Source organism: Microtus ochrogaster, chromosome 19 (genome assembly GCF_000317375.1).
Source record: "Microtus ochrogaster isolate Prairie Vole_2 chromosome 19, MicOch1.0, whole genome shotgun sequence".
In the NCBI taxonomy this organism is placed as follows: Eukaryota; Metazoa; Chordata; class Mammalia; order Rodentia; family Cricetidae; genus Microtus; species Microtus ochrogaster.
Genome location: NC_022021.1, coordinates 59,640,258 through 59,663,060, shown reverse-complemented (window position 1 = coordinate 59,663,060; position 22,803 = coordinate 59,640,258). Strand labels below are relative to the sequence as shown.

Sequence of the window (22,803 nt, the reverse complement as noted above, 5' to 3'; positions counted from 1 at the left end):
CTGATCTTCAGGGTGAAAGCCTTTCTTACACGCGTGGGGTTAAGTCATTTCAGGAGCATTCCCTCCGAACAGTCAGAAGGGGAACGGCTATCGCGGATACAAATACTCTCTTTCTAAGAAATGTTTTTTCACTTAAAAACCGGAACAATTTCAGATAATTCACTTCTGAAAAAGAAAACAAAACAAACCCACCCGCCGCGTGGTCACCTAAGCGCGCACTTTCTCATACCCGCCACGAGGGGGCAGCGGCGGCCGCTGAGTCGGCGCCGGCGCGGCTGCTCGGCTATCGCTTGCTCTTGTCTGGCTCTCGGCTCTCGGCGATGGATTCGCGCCGCTGGGGACGTGGGAGGCGCGGGCCCCGCCCCCAGCCGGCGGCTGCGGCGGCCCTGAGCAGCAGTGCTGGCTGCGAGCAGAGTGGATCTGCACGGAGGGCGCGAGCGGAGCGGGGAGCGGACCGTGCACTGTCCTAGAGCTCCCCTCGGCACACAGGGGCGCGGGTACTGACCGCGGGGCCCTCGGGCCGGCCCGGGCTCGGGGCTCCGGGCTCGGGACCATGGCGCTGCGCGCCCGGGCACTCTACGATTTCAGGTCCGAGAACCCCGGGGAGATTTCGCTGCGGGAGCACGAGGTGTTGAGCCTGTGCAGCGAGCAGGACATCGAAGGCTGGCTCGAAGGGATCAACAGCCGCGGCGATCGCGGCCTCTTCCCAGCCTCGTACGTGCAGGTGATCCGAGCACCCGAGCCCGGCCCTCCGGCCGACGGCGGCCCCGGAGTCCCGGCCCGCTACGCCAACGTGCCGCCCGGTGGCTTTGAACCTCTGCCCGCCGCGCCATCCGCCGCCTTCCAGCCGCTGCTGCAGTCGCAGGCGCCGCCGGGGTCCTTCCAGCCGTCTAGCGCGGGCTTCCCGTACGGTGGGGGCGCCCTGCAGCCGTCTCCGCAGCAGCTGTACGGCGGCGGCTACCAGGCCAGCCAGGGCAGCGACGATGACTGGGACGACGAGTGGGACGATAGCTCCACGGTGGCCGACGAGCCGGGCGCGCTGGGCAGCGGCGCGTACCCCGATCTCGACGGCTCGTCCTCGGCTGGCGGCGGCGCGGCTGGTCGCTACCGCCTGTCCACACGCTCCGACCTGTCGCTGGGCTCCCGCGGCGGCCCGGCGCCTCCGCAGCATCAAGCGTCTGGAGCCAAGAGCTCGGCCACAGTGAGCCGCAACCTCAATCGCTTCTCCACCTTCGTCAAGTCGGGCGGGGAGGCCTTCGTGCTGGGCGAGGCGTCGGGCTTCGTGAAGGATGGGGACAAGCTGTGCGTGGTGCTGGGGCCCTACGGCCCCGAGTGGCAGGAGAACCCGTACCCTTTTCAGTGCACCATCGACGACCCCACCAAGCAGACCAAGTTTAAGGGCATGAAGAGCTACATCTCTTACAAGCTGGTGCCCACTCACACCCAGGTGCCAGTGCACAGGCGCTATAAGCACTTCGACTGGCTGTATGCGCGCCTGGCCGAGAAGTTCCCGGTCATCTCGGTGCCCCACCTGCCTGAGAAGCAGGCCACCGGGCGCTTCGAGGAGGATTTCATCTCCAAGCGCAGGAAGGGCCTGATCTGGTGGATGAATCACATGGCCAGCCACCCGGTGCTGGCACAGTGCGACGTCTTCCAGCATTTCCTGACCTGCCCCAGCAGCACTGACGAGAAGGCCTGGAAACAGGGTAAGCGAAAGGCTGAGAAGGATGAGATGGTGGGCGCCAACTTCTTCCTCACTCTGAGCACACCCCCTGCCGCCGCCCTGGACCTGCAGGAGGTGGAGAGCAAGATCGATGGCTTCAAGTGCTTCACCAAGAAGATGGACGACAGCGCCTTGCAGCTCAACCACACTGCCAATGAGTTTGCACGCAAGCAGGTGACTGGCTTCAAGAAGGAGTATCGGAAGGTGGGCCAGTCCTTCCGAGGCCTCAGCCAAGCCTTTGAGCTGGACCAGCAGGCCTTCTCGGTGGGTCTGAACCAGGCCATCGCCTTCACCGGGGATGCCTACGACGCCATCGGTGAACTCTTCGCTGAGCAGCCCAGGCAGGACCTGGACCCTGTCATGGACCTGTTAGCACTGTATCAGGGGCACCTGGCCAACTTCCCAGACATCATCCATGTTCAGAAAGGTAAAGCCTGGCCTGTGGAGCAGCTGGGGTGAGGTGTTTTGTTCAGGCTGAACACAATGACTTTGATAGGCGCACCACTGTCTGGTTTCAGGTTTCCGTTCATTCTCCATGTCTGGGGACCCTTAGGGCTGGGCACTGTTGGGACTTTGCTTAGAGAGTTGTCCGTGGATTGCTAGATCGCTCCTTCTAGGCAGAGAAGCCACTCAGTGGTTGTCGTTTCAGAGTTTGAATAGACAGGGAAATCAGTTGCTCAGATCTATAATCTTGTGGACTGGGGCGGAATTAGCAGGGGACCTAAACCAGGCCAGGCATCCCTTTGAACAGTGCTGTGCTGGCAGAGATAGGAGAACAATAGTTGCCTCCCAATAAAGGTAAGTCAGGCTCTCTCCTGGGTTCCTGCTGTGTGGCAGGGGAGTTTGGCCAACCTTGTTCCAAAGCTGGTGTGGCACACGAACTTCCCGTGTCAACTTCTTGTGACATGCCCTGAAAGTCTCTCTACCTTCAGGAGCCCCGCTCTCCTGTCTCTGGGTTTGGAATTCATCAACCAACTGACGTTTAGGCTGTTCTTCAGGAATAGCACAGGGAAACCAGTTGAGAGGAAATGGGAATAGCGTGTCTGAAGCAGCGAATTAGCTGTCCCGGTGTCAAAGTGTGCTTTTCGAAGCTGGTGGTGTTGCTGGCTTTTGTGAAAACAGTGACACTTTGCAATTTTTTTTTTTTTGTAAACTGCAGCAGTCTTGCCTTCATGACCTGAGGTTCCTCAGTAGCCAGCCGGCCCATATAATGGCTCTATTGATTGAGAGAGATGGGGAGGTGTTGCAGTTAGGAATGCGGCCTTGCCTCTGGAGGTCCAGAGTGGGGGAGGTGGCAGCAGGCAGTCACCTCCTGTAGCATCCTGGGCTGAGGGAAGGCTGCCTGGATAGGCAGGCTTGGCCTTGGGTGGGGGTAACCCGTTCACTTCCCCCTGTGTATATCCCTGATATTTAACTTGTTCTTTCTTGGGTTCAACTGAGTTCTTTCTTGATTCTCTTCCTGGTTCGCTGGAAGGAAACAGAACAAATCTCTCCCTCAGACATTTGGGGACATCAGTCTCCTTGGCGGCATCTCTGTCCGTTCTGCACTTTTCCTTCCCCTTCCCAGTGTGACCAGGCCTCTGACTCTTAATAGGGTGGGGGGATGGGAACGTTCAAAGGTCTCGAGTCCCTTCTTGCTGCGGCCGAACACAGCGCTGTGCCTATCTGTGGTACTAGTTTCCTAACCTAATAGCAACTTTCTTGACAATTAGCGATTCATAAATGCAGTCCAGATTGAACTAGCTCTTTGAGCAATAATAGTCCTGCTGCCTGTGCTGAACCCACATCTGCATTCCTTCTGTTTTATTTTTAAGTTATGAATTCCCACCCTCTGGGCTGGTGGTGGTGAAACTGACATTTCGAGTTTCCATCGCAGCTCCTTCCCCTTTAAGTTCCCTTGTGTGACTTCAGTCAGGTCACACGCGGCTGCCTACTGCTGAATTTCTGTGACTCTGACAGTCATTGAGGGAGAGCAGAACCTAGTACAGACACCTGGGGGCGGGCAGGTGTCTGTCTGCTCCTCCTCTGTGTGGGTTCATTCACTGGTTCGACTGTGGTTCAGGCCTCTGGCGTGCCCTGCTGTGGAAACTGTGTATCAGAAAAGCTGTGTTTGTCTCCAGGACTGCTTGACCACGCAGTCTAGTTAGCCATTGGGCTTTTTTTTTTCCTCTCTCAACCATAAAACGTGAATTGTCTCCTGTTTTTTGGGACCTGGAAATCCTTTTCAAAACTGAAGCCGTTTTATGTGGTTTAATCAGCTCTAGAGAGTGAACATCTGTGGGCGTTACTTCAGGCACACTGTTGATGGTGAAGTGTTTTCTGCTGTCACCTTGGTGTGTTGTGCACCGGGAGCCAGAGTCTCCACGTGACCTGTCTTTAGAATGTAGCCGCTTACAGCTGTAGTGCCCAGTGCCCTGTGTGTAGGGCCGACTACCAGTATCTCTCAAGGATGCTGCTTTTAGAAGTACAGATGAGGTTAAAATCCTACCCCCTAGTGGGGGGAGCTTTCTGAGCATGCTTAGGGACTTGGTGATGTAAGGATCAGCTGACCCTCTCTCTAGACTGTGTAGTTGCTGTTGGAATGACTTCCTTTTTTTCAGTCTGAGCCCTTGGGAGCCTGTTGGCTGCCTGAGTTTTGTTTTGTTTTTTGTTTCTTTTTTTTTCCCATCTAAGGTCTCAAGGTTTAATCACATCAGAGGGCTCAGTTGACTTGAAAATAGCAACTGCAAAAAGAACAAACAAGAAAAACTCAAGCAGCTTCCCAGTCTTTTGCTGTAGGTGACCCAAAGTCTATATCTCAATTTAGGAAGAACTGCTCTCATTGTTTAAAGGGGAGGCGGTTTTTCATTGCTTTGACATTTTCCATGCATGGTAAATTAAGTCTAATGAAAGCTTCAGTTCCTCATTCAGATGGCCTTAAGTAACAGGCGCTTACTTAAATGAGTTGTGACCAGAAGGTTGGCCACTAGACCCGGGCATGTCCATCATAGTTCAGAGTTTCAACAGCTCTGCCTCGTTGGCTGTGACTTCAGCAACTCCCTTCTGAAGAGTCCGAAATTAGTTACCTTTCAGTGTGTTTCCCTGGTCATTTTCATTTGGTAATTTTGTGGCAAGACTTGCTTCCCTGGTAAGCTTAATTGATGAACCGTGGGAGGGAAACAGGTTCTGCTGGATCTCTGCTGCCCGCTCCCCTCACTTGCCCTGTGAGCATGATTAACTGCTGGCCACCATGTCTCAGAACCACACCAGCCTCCTCTGGGCGTCTGAGCCCTCCTGGTGGGGACCCCCACGACAGAATAACTGTGGGTGCTCTTAGCTGTGGTGGGCTGGCCTTTGCTCAGACTAATAAAGGTTTTAGTTTAGTACCGTGAGCAGAAGTGAAGAGAGCCATATGGTTCCATCAGCCAAAAGATAATTCTAGAGTTGTGTTTTTAAATCAACTAATGGACTCTTGGATAAATAGACCTACTTAGTTTAATGGAGTGAAGTGGAGGGTGAGGGGATTGCTGCAGTCTGTAGTAACATCGGATGGAAATTTTGAATGTGCTCAGATTGCAGCCACACTTGGCTTAACAGGAGTCCCTTCGGCTCTCCAGATGCTCTGCAGGCCATGGGTCTGCTCACCGAGGCTCTGATTTTGTTCCCCTCGGTGGGAGCATTTTATCTCTCCTGTTTATCATTCTTGCCTGCAGTGTGTTTTGAGAATGCTGAAGCACAGGGGCTCTGCAGCAGTCTGTGGGAGAGTGTTGTGAGGTTCACGGCGTATTCAGTGTGGTTTCCAAAGATATGGTTAGCTTCTCTGATGTAATAAAGCCACTTCTGGGTGGCTGCAACCCACGCTTTAAGTGTCTGACATTTATCTCTTGAGGGTCACAGCAGGAAGGACCACGACAGCAAAGTGATGAGATCCCTGGTTTTCCCTTGCTTGTCAGATGGACTAGAGGAGTGCAGGGGGCCACATAGGGCAAAGGCCTCAAACCTCATCACACGCTGAACGATGACTCATTTGGGGGAGAATCTTGGGAGCAGGGTCTGTGAAGCTGCAGCCTGCTAGTCAGCGCTGTTCAGTGGAACTTTCAACAATGACAGAAGCCTATTGGTGAAACCTCACCTGTGCTCTGCGAAGGGCTAGGTGAACACAGTTCCGTTCTTGCACTTTTCCCTTGATGCCGGAACTCTTTCTTTGCTCTCTGAGTGGTCCAGATGGCACTGCCTTTTCAACAACAACAACAAATAGCCCAGGACCTGAGTGAGGCATGGTGGCCAGAAGCTGGCCTGTGAGTGTCCTGGCTAGAATTTCTCCATTGTGCCTCCTCTCGCCGCCCTGAGGAGGGCTGGTCTTGTCTCCCTCAGCCATTAATTAAAGATAGCCCGAGCCCCAGCAGGGCAGACAAGGTGAGGCCTTGCTGTCCCAGCCTCATTGAGTGTGCCCCGTTCTCCTGTCCTAAAAATAGCTGGAAGAAGGTGGTGCCAGGAACAAAGAAAGGTCTAAGGAGGCGGCGGTGTGCAGGCCCATCTCTGAAACCCCTGGGCTGGAGATGGAGGCCAGAGATGGAGGCCAGTCGTTCTTATTGTTTTAACTCAGAGCAGTTTCCCCGCTCGCTCCTCCCTCCGCCTCAGCCTTGACTTCGTTTCTAGATGTGGCATTTGTCCCCGTGTGCACTTTTCTCAGTGGCTCTAAGGTAACCTCTGGGGTGTCTGAGGAGTCAGTTGCTTGATTAAAGCTTAAATGTGATTGGTCCGTGACTGTCCTGCTCAGACAGCTGGATGGATGCTTTTCCCTCGTCCCTGCCAGTGGTTTCTAGACTGCTCTGCAGTCCTGTCTGCCTAGACTGTCCACAGTCGCTGCAGAACTGAGAGGAGGCAGGGGACTTTCATTCCTTACCAGTTCCACCAGAGACTTGTCACACCCCTGGGCTTCATTGGCCTTCCCTTCTGGTTGGGAAGTGACACCCTGTCTGATCATTGTAGAGTTTCCAAGCATGGGGAATTCTGTGATTCACCAGGAAACGTCTCTTAAACTTCGGTTCCTTTTTGGCGCCTTTATAAAAATCTGCTGTGTTATATCTAATATTTTTAAACCAGGGTTTAGTATTAAATTGGATTGCATCATCTCTGATGCCCATGATACATGATTATCACCAATAAAGTGGTCTGGTAACTGTGCTGTGTTTAGTGAGATTGCATCCAGAAAACAGACGGAACGATCTGGCAATGGCGTTAGGCAGCACAGACAGCACTCTTGATCCTCAGTGAGTTCTGTGGTGTGCCAGGTTGCTGAGGGCCTGGAGGATAATGGGAAAGGGGGCGTGCTCTTAGTGTACCCATGGCACAAGGGAAGTCTTGTGTGCAGCTTCAGGGCTGTGGCCCGTGCCCATCTGTGGACCAGTGTGGAGCCTGCTGGGTTGGGACGTGGCCGAGTGGGAGTAACCCTGAACGACTGAAACCTCCATAATCTTCAGAGCAAAGTGGAAGCACTTCCTCAAGGTCACCCCAGGATTAGATTTTATGGTGCTTAGTAGCTACTTACTAAATATTTGACTTTGAGAACAGGAAGGTGCTTTTAAAATGGGATTCAATCTCCATTGAAACACAATTCTAGTGAGTATAACATCCCCCCACCCCCTTGCAGCCTGTAACCACCAGAATTGCAGACATTAGCACAAAAGCCGGAGGACTCATTAGTACGGCCCTGGGGTGTTCTGTTTTCATCAGGTTACCCTGTATTGAGTACCAGAACGCATTACTGGCATCAGAGGGGTAAGTGGAGACATTGCCTGGAGTGATTAGTATGTTGCTCCCATTAGATAGTTTATGTAAATTTTCTCTTGTCAGTGCTCTTCCTCCCACACCGAATGAACTTGGTGCTGGGACAGGATGCTTCAGCACCTCTGAGCATCATTCCCCACGTCTGTAAAGGTGACGTTCGGGCTTCCTTACATACTACTTTGTTTAGATGATTTTTAGCTTGTTAAATAGCATTAGTATCTCATATTGAAAGTAGAACAGCTCAAGAATGCGGTAGACATTTAGACATTGTTTTAGGCTGACCTCAGGAGTGTTTGCCCACGTGACTCAGGCTGGGAGCTTGAAAACCCTTTATCAGCTGACGGAGTTAAAAGCATTTAGTTCAGATTGGTAAGCACGTTTTAACTCATCCGGTGTTCCTGAAAGGGAAGTACCTGGTCTCCTGGCCACCTGTTGGCACCCTGTGTTCTGAAGCTGCCTGTGGTGAACATCTGGCGCCAATTCTAGGACCCAATGAGGGATGTAATGAATGGGGCTGCAAAAGTGATTGGTTGGAATGCTGGCTTTTTCCTGCCTGCAAAGTCAACTTTATTTTGAACTCTAAACACAGCCTCCTTTCCCAAAATGAAGGAAAATCAAGTTTTCTTTCGTGTTATAACCCAAATACTGCCCAAAAACAGCTTAAGGGAGAATGGGTTTGCAAGTGGCATTCCCTTCCTGGGAGGGAAGGCTTCAGAGCAGGTGGCTCCCTGGTGGCTGGGGTGTGCAGGGGGGGACCCCTCACCTGCTTCTGCTCCCGAGATTCCTCCCTCTTCCTCTCTTCAGTTGTGAGACGCCCACCCAGTCTCTGGGTGATCCTCAGCTTATCTTCCTTATTAGCTCCTCACAGACATTCCCAAAGGTGTGTGTCATGAATGCCCTTAATCCAGTCAGACTGACAATCAAAATCCCCCATCACGGTGTGTCATCTGATTAAACATCAGTGCCATTTCTACCCTTTTTCTGAGAACTTTGACACTCGTGATGTGATCTGATTTTCCCCTATGCATCATTTAGTGGGTTGGATGACAGTAGTTGGGAGAAAGGCAACCCTCTAAGAAATAAACTCGATTTTTATTGCATAAATATTTAAGTAGACACCATAGCCTAAGCACTGCCAACATTACATCAGTGACCCAAATGATTACCACCCCGTGTAGCTCCCAGTCTAGCAGGGTGGAGACACAGTGAAAAATAAACACAGCGAACCATAATGTACCACAGATGTGTGATACGTGTTCAGAAGTGGGGCAGGGAGAGTTGTGTGGGCAGGGTAGAGCCCACTGAGAAGGTGGGATTGAGTAGCAGTGGAGGCTGGGAGGTCAGTAGAGCTGCTCCAGCAGAGGGGTCATCTGTAGCAAGGCTGCCGTGTGGACTGGGAAGGTGGAAGAAAAGCCAGGAGGTCAACTGTTGTGTATCTAAGGCCATTCTTGTAGGAGAGGTCATCCCAGAAGAGCAGAACGGTCAGGCTTTGTAGGTCATTGTCAGGACATGTATTAAGAGTTCAAGCCAGGGGCTGGAGAGATGGCTCAGCGGTTAAGAGCACTTACTGCTCTCCCAGTTCAATTCCTAGCACCCACATGGCAGCTAACAGCTGTCTATAACTCCAAGATCTGTCACCCTCACATAGACATACATGTGGGCAAAATGCTAATACTAATAAAATAAGAATAGGTTATTTTTTAAAAAATTCAAGCAAGATGGAAGCTGTTGCAGGATTTTGAGTGAAGGAATGACATTTTGGACGTTTCCCAGTTACACAGAGAAAAAGAATGGCTCGGAGGTCTGAGCAGGTACAAACAGGAAAAGAGTAGGAGTTGGTGGCCTAGACAAGAGAGAGGCAGTAGAGGTGATGAGGAGGGCTCCCAGCCCTGGGAGAGATCTGTGGTTAAGGTACAGTCCTCAGGTTTGGGGCACATTGGGATCTGTGTCTTCCCCCCATCACAAGCACAGGCAGCCAAACCCCTGACCTGGACCTCGTGCTTGGAACCTTCCTGCCCTGAGCAGTCAACCTGTGCAGGGTTTGGTTGTTGACTGGTGTTGGCTGGCTCCCTTCTGTGATCCTGCATTATATAGCTACACTCACATATGTGTTTGTGGCAGGTGCTTCATACATGTTTGTGGCATTAATGAAGCAGGCACTCATTAGTGAACCATTGGCTGACTTATGTGACTTACTGGATGTTTTTGTTTTTCCATTTAGACGTTCAGAATCAAAAGATAGAATCTGTGTGTACTTTATGGATGAAGTCATTATTAATATGTGAGTGACTTTAAATTCTTAGATTTATGTGGCTGTGATGTGACTTTCCAAAATTCCCTGGAGGGAAGAAAATGAACATGTTCCTCATGGTATTTCTTTGTCTGGACTATGGTGTTTGAATGTGTAGAGATAAAGTTCACATACACACACTTCTTTTTTGGTAGGTTTTAGTAGTAATACTTTGGGGGGGGGCTCTTCTGTTTAATTTGGAGCACTAGGACCTAAATATGTGCATTGACGTTGTCGATGGACTTGGATTCCTGTAGCTCGGATGCCAAGCGCATGGTCCCTCATGGAAGTTGTAGTTCTGTGGGGTGGCATGTGTGTACAGAGGACCCAGACAAAGGGCACTTTCACCTCAGAATACCTGTATAAGAGTCTAGAAGATAGAGGGGGTTGCCAGTTTGCATTCGAGACTTGGGTGGAGGGTATTTAGTTTCTGCTTCGAAAGATTCTTTTGGAAGAACATGGATGGAAAGTACCCGCTTGGTCTCGGATATGGTTTAGGATGGGTGTGATAAGCACATAACAGCCAACACATTGGTTCCAGCACAGAAGTCCATGACGAAGTCTGAATAGCTGTGATTACGGTGTGACACACACAGGCATGGCCTACACTGAGGAAGGAGAAGGTATTTGTAATTACACAGTTTCATTCTAAGATGAGTTTGGAAAGCAACTGTAAATTTCCAAGCAGGGAGGGAAATTCCCAGACCAGAGGAACTATTTATGCAAAATCAGTCCAGGCTGCCTCTCAGAATCAGCTCAGTGCTTCTCCCCCATCTTTTGAACCTGGATGTCAAATGCATACAGTTTAGACATTAGTGATCTTCAAAAAGTGGAGAAAGGAGACATAAAATGACTATAGATCATAGACCGCAGAGCCATGAGCATAGGTCTTGGAGATAGCTTTAAGCAGAGGTCTGCAGGCCGCAGCTCATGGGCCAGGTGTACCAAGGTGCTGTTTACAGCACTTGAGCTAAGGATGGCTTTTATGTTCTTAGTGGTTCTCTAAGTGCCTGCATAATAACCTCAGTTTTGCTTGGTGATCTGCAAAGCCTAAAATATTTACTGTCTAGCCTTCAAAGAAAATGTTTGCTAAGCCTCTTGTTCAAGGACAAGCAGGCTAGTGGAATGGAAGTACAAGTGGTTGCTGCTCTTTATAGAGTTTGCTGTGCGGCTCCGCTATTCAGGCATACTGGGGAACATTACATCATAGTTCTTTGAACAAGTGCTTCACATCTGTCTCTTATGTTTTTATTTTTTTTTCTATTTTTTTTAATTTATTTATTTTTGTTTTTCGAGAGAGGGTTTCTCTGTAGCTTTGGTGCCCGTCCCAGAACTAGCTCTTGTAGACCAGGCTGGCCTCGAACTCCCAGAGATCCGCCTGCCTCTACCTCCCGAGTGCTGGGATTAAAGGCGTGTGCCACCACCGCCCGGCCACATATGTCTTTTATGGGATCAGTGTTTAATGCTTTTAGGCATTGGTATTATCTCCTGTATTCATTTCCCAGGACTGCTTTAACAGGTTGTCGTAATCTGGGTGACTTAAACCATGGCATGTGCTCCGTTACAGTTCTGCTGTCTGAAATGAAGGTGTTGGCAGAACCATTGCTCTTCCAAGCTGTGAGATAGTGCTCTTGTACACTGTAAAGATTTGTCACTTGTGTTTTAGTTTAATAAAATGCTGATTGGTCAGTAGCCAGGCAGGAAGTATAGGCGGGGCAACCAAACAAGAGAATGCTGGGAAGAGGAAAGACAGAGACTTAGCCACCATCCAGACAAAGAGGAAGGAAGATGAAAATACTGTACTGAGAAAAGGTTCAAAGCCACGTGGATAAACAGAGATAAGAATTACAGGTTAATTTAAGTTGTAAGAGCTAGTTAATAATAAGCCTGAGCCAATGGTTTATAATTAATGTAAGCCTCTGTGTGTTTCTTTGGGACTGAACGGCTGTGGGACCAGGCTGGACAGAAACTTCTGTCTACACTTCCATGGAGATCTCTTCCATTCCTGGTTGCTGGCCTTCCTCAGAGTGCCTTGGCTACAGGTCATCAGTCTGGACCCATTTTGGCATGGCTGTGTGTAACTGGGTGACTGGCCATCTGGCTCTGCTCCCTTCTTTCTTGCCTGCTCTGCCCAGTGTGGCCTTACATCTGACACCACCTCACTAATGACACGTATGTGCGAAGACTGTTTCCTGGTGGATAAGGAATGGGACGGTGCTCTTCAATCCAGTGTAGTTAGTTAACCTCCCCCAAGAGGGCATCATCTCCCGATGGTGATCCTCACAACTGAGGCTGAGAAGCTGGGCGTGTCCTAGGTCGCACAGCTGACAAGCCAGGGCAACATTTGAATTGATCTTTCATCTGGAGACTGGTGTGCGTCACTACAAGAATACTTGCTAGGAAAGAGTCTGTTGACAGCATCTGGTAAAGGTTTTCAGCTAAACAGTGACATCTTGATCATTTTCAAAGTAGCTAGCATATTTTGAAGGCTTTTTACCACGTACTAGGCACGGCACTTTCATATACTTATATACGCCGTATCTGGTTAAACCTCACGGGAGCTTTTGAGGTAGCCACCCTTCTCTTTTCTACCGCTTTCCAGGTGGGGACTGAGCTATGGAAGTTGAAGCCTGAGGTTTCCGCATCCTCCCTGGTATTGACTGTACGCCCCACTTTGGAAAACTCTGCCAGCTTGTTCAGAGACGAGGCTATGGAGTAGGACACTGGCTGCGGCTCTGGAAAGGAGCGGCTGAACTTGAGACGCCTGCTAGCTAGCGTGGCAGCACTTGGCACAGTGCTGGGTGTCTGGAGGGGCTTAGTGTTACCCCTGGGTGTTATGTTTGGGTGAGGCCTCTAATAGAAATATACAGTGGCGAGGAGGGGCATGATAAGGAGACAGGAGCAGGGCTGAAAGGAATTGCAGGAAAGCCTGCCCTCTGAGTCTTTAGACAGGTCTCCATCTGAAACCCAGATTTGGCCTGAATTTCTGTACACCTTCCTGTCTCAGCCTAAGTGCAGCACAGGCACGCACCACTGTGGCCCCCTTGTTGTTTTAATGAAAGGAAAAGCTTAAGTTCCTTCTGATCTGCAAAGGTAAAGGGAAGCCCTGGTAAAATAAATCAATAGAGAAGCCCCTCCTCTTGCATCCTGGCAGCATAGCTCTTGACAAAGGTCTTCCAGGGCAGGGGTAGCGGGTACCTTTATGTCCCAGGGAACTCAATCCCTGCTCTACACACTAGGATACTCTTCACCAATCTAGATAACAACCTGGCCCATCTCTGAGTATATCTTTAAACTTGGTATTTTCTAGGTCTTGTGTTTTGTCTCTGGTTGGTTGGTTGTTCTCTGCTCCTACCCAAGGAAGTTGAGACGTGCCAGAGTAAAGAATAAAGCCGGTAGACTCCAGATCCCTGCCAGCACGGGGAAGCAGGGAAGCCACAGGGGTGAGGGGGTTTCTGTTTAAGACGGCGATGTAAGAGCTGCCCCTAAAACTTGGTGCTCACCGGGTAGGGTGCAGCGGCCCTCGCAGCGTGGGCACAGTGAAAGAAATATGAGAAGGCCTGAGGTGCCTTCCTTGCATGATGGGATCCATTTCAGGGAAAATACTAGACAGCAAAAAATACATACTCTGGAACTATTTTTGTGGCCTCGGGTTAATGCAGCCCTCTTGGACGAATTCACAGCCCAGCCTCCTGGAAGGCCTTGGCTCCGAGCTCTCAGCGCCCAGCCCGCTGGTGGCCCCTGTCAAGCTCTGGTGCCGCTTGGCACTAGACCAAGCCTAGTCCTGCCCCGTGGGTGGGTCTTCTCTGTTTAGCAGCCTGTGTAGATTTGATTTTAGCCCAAGTCTCCATTTTATCTTCCCAGAACAAAAGAAACCAAGATTTTATTCCAATTATAAGTTCTTTCCAGGTCCCCTCCTCTCTGACTCCTGGGGTTGGTTGTGGAGCGTCTGCTAAATGCAAGTGCTGGCAGCTTACTGACCCTGCTTAGTGGAATTTTATGGCCAGAAAATATTTAAGAAAAGGAATAATACTTGTTTTGTCTTTCTTTTATGCACAGATTTTAGAGTCTCTGCATATATGTTGAGGTGGAGGCTATTCAGCACTTCCCCTCACCCCACCCTTCTGACGTCAAGGTGTATAGAGTCCTTACTGAATGTCTTGGATCTACTTTTGTCGCCCAGATTCTAAATCTCCCCCTTGGTCCTGCAGATCAACCACAGGGCTTTGCTTGCCGAGTGTGGCTCCCCATTGCGCCAGGCGTCACCCAGGTTTAGTATGTCTTGGGAGCTGGGGCATCGTAAGAACCTTTCTGAGATTCCAGCCATTGTGTTTGTTGTAAACAAGCTGCAAGAGATCCATGACTTGAGGCTTCATTTGGGGAGCAAGGCAAACTGAACATCTTTTAGTGGGTGTAGGTCAGCTTGATGCCCTGGTCCATACTGGCTGTCCATCCTCTGGTGGACCTTCGGTGACTGCAATAGAGCTATCCTAGCTGGTTCCTCGGGATATAGCAAAGGCTTTTTACCAAGAACAAGCTTAGAGAATGGATTCTTCTATTTATTTATTTGGGACAGGGTTAGCTTGGAGGCTGCCCTGGAACTAGCTCTTGTAGGCCAGGCTGGCCTCCTGGAACTCACAGACACCACCTGCCTCCGGAGTGCTGGGCTTAAAGGCGTCTGCCACCGCCACACGACTGAGAATAGATTCTTTAAAGGATTCTTTTTTTCTGTTGTTCCCCCATTAACAAGCAGCTAGGGTTTTTTTTTTTTTTTTTTCTGCCACTTATTCTTCTTGTCTCAGCTCTCTTAAAATAGCTCCAGACGTCTCGTCATTTAGTGCAGTTGTGAGCTGAAAGGGAACTCAAATGAATTTACCTTGGAAGTTTGGTAGTACTTTAGTGGCATTTAAGCCCTTCAATAACGTGGTTGGGGGCCGGGTTTAGTAATCCTGGAACCTTGAGAGGCTGAGTTTAGGGGGTTGTGAGTTCAAGGATAGTCAGGGCTACCTAGTAGACTGTGGTCTCCAACACAGAAGCAGGGACTATACTCAGAACCTACTAGGACTTGAATGCATGGAATTCTTGAGGCCCCTTGGGGCTGCTCCTGCATGAGATGTGGGCAAAGGAGTCCCCCCTGGGCTCAGGTTCACAGGCTGCCAGCTATCATCTGTACTGTCATTCAGTTCCTAAAGCTTCACCTTACAAGCTTTGAAGATTGGGTGCTCTTTACTTCCTGTGGGGGTTGAGGAGAAGAAAAGCATGCAGCCTACAAGAGGGGGTAGCACAGAACAGGTGCCCTTGATGCCCTGTGTGACTGTCACCATCCCAGTGACCATCCCTCCTCTGTTAGCCCGTAAGGGCCTTTGTTTTAGTATGTAAATACTGGAGCAGAGGGAAAGTGTACCAAGTGGGTGGACGCCCAGAGGGAGGAAGGAAAGGGGTGGGAAAGGTTGCAGGAGCAGAGGAGGCTGTAAGGGTGTGGGGTTCGTGGGGAGGGTAAGGAAGTAGGTCACCTTGACGAAATTAGCATTCTCTTTCAACTTTGGTAGTGCTAGGGAATGGAAATAAACTGACCACCCGTCCAGACTGCTGTCCCTGTGCCCCTTCCTGCTTTGCCTCTCACACCAAGGCCTCTCTTTTCCGAGAAAGTCCATAGGAAGATCAAAAAATCGACTTTATGTTTTTGGCACATTCATGATTTCAAAATCAAATAACTTTTTTTTTTTAACCACCCCTCCCTTTCTTTCTTTGAAGGGAAAAAAAAAACATAGCCTTTGGATCCCTGTTGCTTAGTGACTGGGCCTTTTGTGTAAGTGGATTTAGAAGGACAAAACCGACTGAGAAGACATTTGGATGAGGGTGGGAAGGCAGGGAGAGAATTGGGGTTGGGGCATAAGGGGGAGCCCTGTATCAGCCCCAGCAACTCATCAGAGTCGGGGCAACTCCTGAGGCAGGATAGAGCCCTTGAAGCTGGGTTTTTCCTGTTTCTTTTGTGGGTCAGTTGGTGCCAGGAAAGTTGGCTGTCCCTGTGGAGCGGGCACAGCCACTTGTTGACTTAGTTCAGCTGGCGGCCATGGTTGTCACTGTGGGCTAGGACCTGCACTGCAGAGCGCACAAGGTCTCTTTGCAAAGGCAATAACGTGGAAATGCTTGGTAAGCGCTAGCTTCTTACTGAGAAATAATTTAATGACATGGTACATCAGTAGCGTGGTGCTCAGTCAAGTGGTGCTGACTTCCTTGATCGTTATTCATTTATAAAATTTGGATCTAATGTAATGATATTAATGAACTTTGTTAATAATTAAATCCTTTCATTTTGTATTCATTTTAAACATGAATAACATGCTCCTGATAAAGGCGTGCATGCAAATTACAAGCAGAAAGTTGGTTCTCTCTGGCTTTGCTCTTTTCCGCCAGAGCGGCTTGTAAGACTTTACAGCCTGCTTACCCTGGTAACACACACACACACACACACACACACACACACACACACACACACACACACACGTAGGGAGGGAGCAGGGCAGAAGTGAATTGGGCCTTGGGTGTCTGTGGAGCTGATTTTGGAGTTGGAAGCAGACACAAAGTTTCTTCCAGGGGTGGGTCGATGGGAGTAGGTTTGAGAATGAACCTTGCTGAAATTTGCAGTTATAGAGTCGGCATTGGAGTTCGGGAGATTGAAAAAACATTGGTTTAGTTCCTCTTAACTCTCCAAAAGTGGAAGGAGTCTTTTTGGTTTTTCAAACTCTTTGGTCTGTGTAGCCTAGGCTGGTCTGGAATTCACAAATGTGCTCATGTGTCCTTGAGCTCATGGCAGGCTTCCTGCTTCTGCTTCCAAGTTCACGCGTGCCAACTTGAGACTCCTAAGATGTGAATCTTACCTGTGGATGCCCGCAAAAAAAAAAGCTGTTGGCAGCCTCCTGCAGACACCTGCCTCGTCTTAGAGTGGAAAGGGCCAGGCCGGCCCACAGGTGGGAATGGTGGCTTCTTTGAAACAAATAGCCCTGGGACATTTTGGACAAGTGACAACCTCTTCCTTCTTGGAAGATTTTAGAATTATACCATGAACTCTCTCAAGCTTCTGTTTCAGATAATAGGGGAACCTGGCACCAGCTGTGCCCTGCTTTCCTGGGCCTGAGCCACAGTTCAGCTTCCTCAGAGTCTGTCAGGCCTGGAGTGATGGGGTGAAGTGGGTCTGTGGAAGCCCGGGCCTCAGGGCTCCTTTAGAAATACAGTTTTAGCCAAGTGAACTTTTGGTCCTATTGAGGGCTCCGTATAATTTGCCAAACTAATTTAATAAGTCAACCAAGCACCCACTAGAACCGTCCCTCTCAATATGTAAGCTTTTCAGTATGTCATGCCATACGCTATCACAGAGCTCACAAGAAGGAACCCTTAGGTAGAATGTGCTAAGGGCTCTGGGACAGCCTGTGCTACTTCTGCCTTTGGGGGATGTTGCCTAAGTGTCCGCCTCCCTTCAGGCCCCTTCCTGTGCTTGGAGTACAGGTCAGGAGCTGGTTTCCTGTGGGTGACTCAGGAGACTGCGCTGCTTTGCATCACCTCCCTGTGAGAGGCAAGCGCTCTGAGTCGGGCGTGTTCCCCATACTTCTGAAGAACGCACCACACTCCGTTGTAGACCCCTTTAAAATGAGCACTTCGCTTGCTCGTGTCTGTCTGCTAGCTCAGTAGAGCCCCCTTAGAAGCTGTAACCAGCAGTCACTTAGCCATTTTATTTATCAGCACGAATTCACTGGATGAAGCAGTGGCTTTCCTTAGGAAATTTCATGCAGGTTTGGAATGTGCTTTGAGCCGTAGCCCCGCCCTCTTGTCTCCTCCTTCATCCCCCCCTGATCCCCTTTCCTTCCTCCCAAATAGTCCCCTTCTGCTGTCCTGTCTTCTAAAGAAAATCTAGATTGAGTTGAGAGAAATGTGGTACTGTCTGAGTTTATAGCTCATGTAGCGTGACATTTTTCTGCAGCTGACACCATTCTGCAGTTCTCCTGTGTGTACCTGTCGGTGTGTGTGTGTGCATGTGTGTGCAGTGTGTCCCTCCGTTAGATCTCTCATTGAATCTGGAGCCAGATTGCTCTACCAACAAGCCCAGAGTTGGCCCCGGAGACCCTCCTGCTTCTGCCTCTCTGGACCAGCAGTGTCTGGGGCATGTTACAAGAGTACTCCCCTATATAGCTTTTAGTAGGGACCAGGAATTGGGATCAGTTTTGCATGCTTGCATGGCAAGCACCTCCCTGATTTGAGCCATCTCTGCAGCCGCAATTTATACTTCTTTATGACAGAATAATACTCCATTTTGTACACCTGCGGCATTGGCTTCAGGCTGATTCCAGAGTTTGGCTGTTGTGATTAACACTGTCGTAATTATGGGATGAAGGTGTCTATTGCATGCTGACTTAAAGTTCCTTTGGTCTACACCCAGAAATGCTGTAGGTGAATCATGGTAGTTCTTTTTTAATTTTTTGAGGACCCTGCACACTGATTTCCCACAGTGGCTGTGTTGATCTATGTTCCCACCTGCACCGTGTAAACTGCTTCCAAACAGCAAGTGCTCTCAGCGTTCACTTTTCTCTGGCTTTGCCTTTGTTTGTTTGTTTGAAGTTGATGGCACGCATTCTGACCATGGTCAGATGGAATCTCAGTGTAGTTGGATTATGTAGTTAGTTATGTTTTCCTGATGACTAAGAATTATCTCATGTGTATCTTGACTACTAGTACTTCTTTCAGGCCAGTATTTTTGTCTGACCTGTATGTTCCTTTCTTTCACTTAGGAACTGTCACCCTAATCATGGGCGTCATGGGACTCTTTTATTTAGTAGGTGCTCTCTTGACCTTAGACCTCGCCACGTAATTTCTTGCCCCATTCCTTAATCTCCCTGTTTGGTGAAAGCAACATGGTGACAATGCGTTTGCGAGGGGCCAGGTCCCTGCTAAATGAACCTTCGCCCGTCTCCCCGTTGATTCTCTGATGGAAATGTGTGGTCCCTCTGTTGTTCTGTTCTGGGCAGTGTTTTTAGCTTCTATTTACTGTCCTCTGGGGTTGGAGAAAATGCTGCAGTGTGGCTGTCATGCTCCACTTGGGCACTGCAGCTGGCTGCATTGCGTGCACCTCTGCAGTTGTCCCCGAAGCCCTACCAAGCACGTTGAAAATGTCTGTAGAACAAGCAAGCCTGCATTGATCTGAGTCCGGCCCCGTTTCCCTCTCCAGCTCCTCACTCTCACAAGCTAGGTTTGCCTGGGAATTTTGTAAACACTGCTTTTTGTTTGATCTTCAGCGTGTTAAACATGAAACGTGCGAAGTGTCAGGAGCTGCACAGATAATTCCCGGCTCCAGAGCTGTCAGCTGTGGGAATGAGCGATTTGTAACAGCCCAAGTTCTAGCCTGGGTCATACTGCGTACTTACCCCTGAGGTTGTTAGAGCATTGCCTTCGGGGAAAATGTGGTTTTTATTTGCTCTGCCGAGAACTCAGACACTGAGCTCAGTGAGTGGAGGTGGGCAGAGTGAAGCTTCTGGACCCTCAGAAGTGTGGCGTGGCTTGTTTAAATCTGTCAGTGTTCTGTTCACTCTCAGTCTGAGATAGAAAATTAGCTTTTGTGATAATTAATCTTGTTCCTGGGGTGGGAAACATACCAGCTCTCTGTCTGTTAGAGGTTGTTAAAAAGAAAAAAATTAATGGCCTTCTTGTGCTAAGAAGAAAAATTTAGTTTTTATGAAAAAGAAACTTTTATGTTGCATCAGATATGGAAGGCCCCTGAAGTTAGGATTCTGAACTTGGTAGGCTGCTGGTCCTACCCAGAGGCTGTGTGGTTCTCTTTCATTTAGTTTTTTAATTTATTGCTATTGGTTTGTTTTATTTGTCTAGGAGAAATTGAGTTTGTTATATTTCATTTAAAAGAGGTCATTTCACAAGATTCGCTCCACACCATGAGTGACAGGGGTGCAGGTTGAGACAGGGTCTTCCTGTGTAGCCCAAGTGGCCTGGAATTTACAATTCTGCTTCAGCCGCCGAGGGGTGACCCCCCTGACTGCACAGCGCGCTTACTGGTCTTTTTGTTTGCACAGTCACAGTATGCCTTTAATACCTTCATGTACTGTTTGTGTGCTCTTACCTCGGGAAAGGATTGAGCCTTACACAGGAGACAGTTTTCATGGACACACCTCCTGGTCATCTGCCTTGTTGCCATCTTGACATGCTAGACCAGCAAACTTGACTCCTGTTAAGTGGGCCACACTGAAAGTCCGAGTAGAATTGGCTCTTGGCATTCGTCTTCCAAATGCTCTGTCTGGTTCTCTTTAATTTACAAGAGTGACTTTTTATTTGCCAGAATGTTCCTGTTTACCTTTCAGATAAACCCATACAATTCTAAAGGAGCTATGTGTTAATATTTTGGATTGGAGTTAGCAATTTATAAGGGACACTACTCTTTCATTTCCCGGCCACCCAGACCCAAATAACTACACAAAAACTATATTAATTACAACACTGTTTGGCAAACAGCTCAGGCATATTCCTAGCTCTCTCTTACATCTTAAATTAACCCATTTCTATTAATCTACTAGGCTGTGGCTTACTAGTAGATTCTGGCATCTTTCTCCTGGAGTCTGCCTGACTCCACCTTCTTTCTCCCTGCATTCACTTTAGTTTTCCCATTTACCTATATTCTGCCCTGCCATAAGCCAAAGCAGCTTCTTTATTAACCAATGCTAATAAAACATATTCATAACATACAGAGGGAAATCCCACAATATCTCCTCTTTTCTGTCTAAATAAAAAGGAAGGTTTTAACCTTAACATAAAATTACATATAACAAAACAAGTATCAAGCAAGAATTACAGTTACAATATTTCTTTGTGAGTCTAAAACTTCATATCTAATTTATTTTTTAGCATAACTAAGGAAAACTATAACTATCTGTCTTTAACTTCATAAAAGACCCCAGAAAGATATATTACCTAAATAAACAAGAAGTGCATTGTAACCAACTTCCAAAGCTCTAGAATTTACAGAGACATCTCACTGCCTGGACTGTCAGCCATAGTTCTGTACCTTGGGGCACCCATCTTCAGCCTACAGGCCCATAGTATCTGGCAGACTTTTCCATGAAGCAGGAAATCTGAAAGGCAGTTCTGCTTATATTGTTAGTTTGTCGGTCACTTTCTTCTGTGTCATGCAGAATGTCTGGCAGACTCTTGCATGAAGCAAGGACCCTTAAGGACTGTCTTATCTCCTTTAGACAAGTTCAGTGGTCATTTTTCTGTGGGTCTTACATGTCCAGTTTATACAGCTGACCATCAAGCAGTCCAGGCAAAAGCAGTTTCTTGCCCAAATAGCTAGCCTTGTCACATTGAAGATAAATTTCATAGCGAGTTTCTTCAGTTCTCAGAACCTCTCTGAAGTAATTGGCGCTGCCAGAAGCAGACATGTCTCACTGTTGAGAAAAGTTCTTAAAACATTTTAAATGCCATATTCTGTAGGTCTTTGAAGGGTTGAAGATTGTCTATCTAGCTGAAATATATCTCTATATCTAGAAAACCTAACTAGCATAATTAAAAATTTGATTATTATAGATGACTATTAATCTGTATTTCTTAACTACACATTGCATTTTTAGATGAACTGCACAAACACGGTGCCTTAAACAAGAGCAGAAATACATATACAAAGTGTAATAAAATTGACCTTAACTTTGTATCAATAGTCCAAGATCCATATCAATGCAGAGTATTCATCTCTATATCATAGCTCCCTTTACTTTTTAGAATTACATAGCATTTTATTTTGCACTGCTGTAGCAATCTCATTCTAGGCCAAGGGAGAAGAAGAAAGGATAAAACCACCACAGCGAGTAAACGACTAAAGCTTCTCTCCTTTACCAGGATTTTCTGTCTGGTAGATTTATTTTCATCACATCTCCTCAGAACAGACAGTAAGCTTACCATAGTTGAAAGATTGTAGATAGGTTGCCACTGAAAGAAAAATTTCACACAGTCACTGTCCATCAAGGCTGACAAACTGTTTGTCCTGCATGAAATATATCCTTAGAAATCGAGTGAGTGGAAGGGAACATGATGTGTCTAAGGGAAGTTAAAGAGCAAGGCATGCCCTATCGGTGGGCTCACTCTCGGAGTCGCTTAGTGTTGGGATTTCCACTTCCGCCCTTCCCACCCATCCCAACCGTGTTTGTACCCAACAGCACTCATTAAGGCAAACAAATCTTTCTGTGACGCGGTCTCAAGAAATTGTGGACAAATAGCAAGCTTTTGGCATTAAAACAGGTTAGCACACACACAGCCTTTAGTAATACACATAAGCTTATTCTTCTTGGACTAGTGACAAGAAGACATGAACATGCTCATTAGCGATGTCAAAAAGTTTGCAAGTCAGTGTCCAAGCAATGCTTCTGTAGCTTCAAGTCAGTGTCCAAGCAATGCTTCTGTAGCTTCAAGTCAGTGTCTAAGCAATGCTTCTGTAGCTTCAAGCGCTGAATAGTGCAGAGTTTATGCAAATGCATTAGACTTCAAGTTTGGCAAATCACACCCAAGCAGGTTATTAAACTATACATACAGAAAGCAAATGAAAAATACAGAATTCAAAGAGTCCTTCTGTTTTTCTTTATATTCTTGAAAATTGACAGACCTTCTGAGGACAGTCCTATCGTATTAAACATTAGGTAACCACAGGTGTGAAAACCTAATTACACAAAATGATTAAAATACTCTCAGTGGCTTTGTAGTGTTCAATACAATTCAGCTCGTAGTTAAGGACACAAGACAACATTTAACAAAAATAATCATATCAATTGACCTAGAAATCAAATGCAAATAGGTATAAATACAGTCTCCAAAATCTGTCTTTTATAATGAACATTAACCATTTATTCAAAGTTATACAAGAATCTTAAGGATTAAAGTCCCTGTGACATAAAACCATTTCAGATACTTCCCTGTCTTAGCTGGGCGCGAGGAAAGAGGGGAACAGAATGTGCAGCTCCACCCGGCAGCTAGC

General features: G+C 48.1%; 1 protein-coding gene across 1 annotated transcript in view; it reads left to right on the top strand.

The window, feature by feature from the left end:
* Nucleotides 1-314: 314 nt before the first annotated feature.
* The window catches only part of Snx18 (sorting nexin 18), a 32,132-nt gene continuing 9,643 nt past the window's right edge, over nt 315-22,803 (top strand). Inside the window, exon 1 of the mRNA XM_005356815.2 lies at nt 315-2,150. Within this exon, the coding sequence (XP_005356872.1) occupies nt 554-2,150 (1,597 nt within the window). The 5' untranslated portion in view covers nt 315-553. The remainder of the gene's footprint in view (nt 2,151-22,803) is intronic.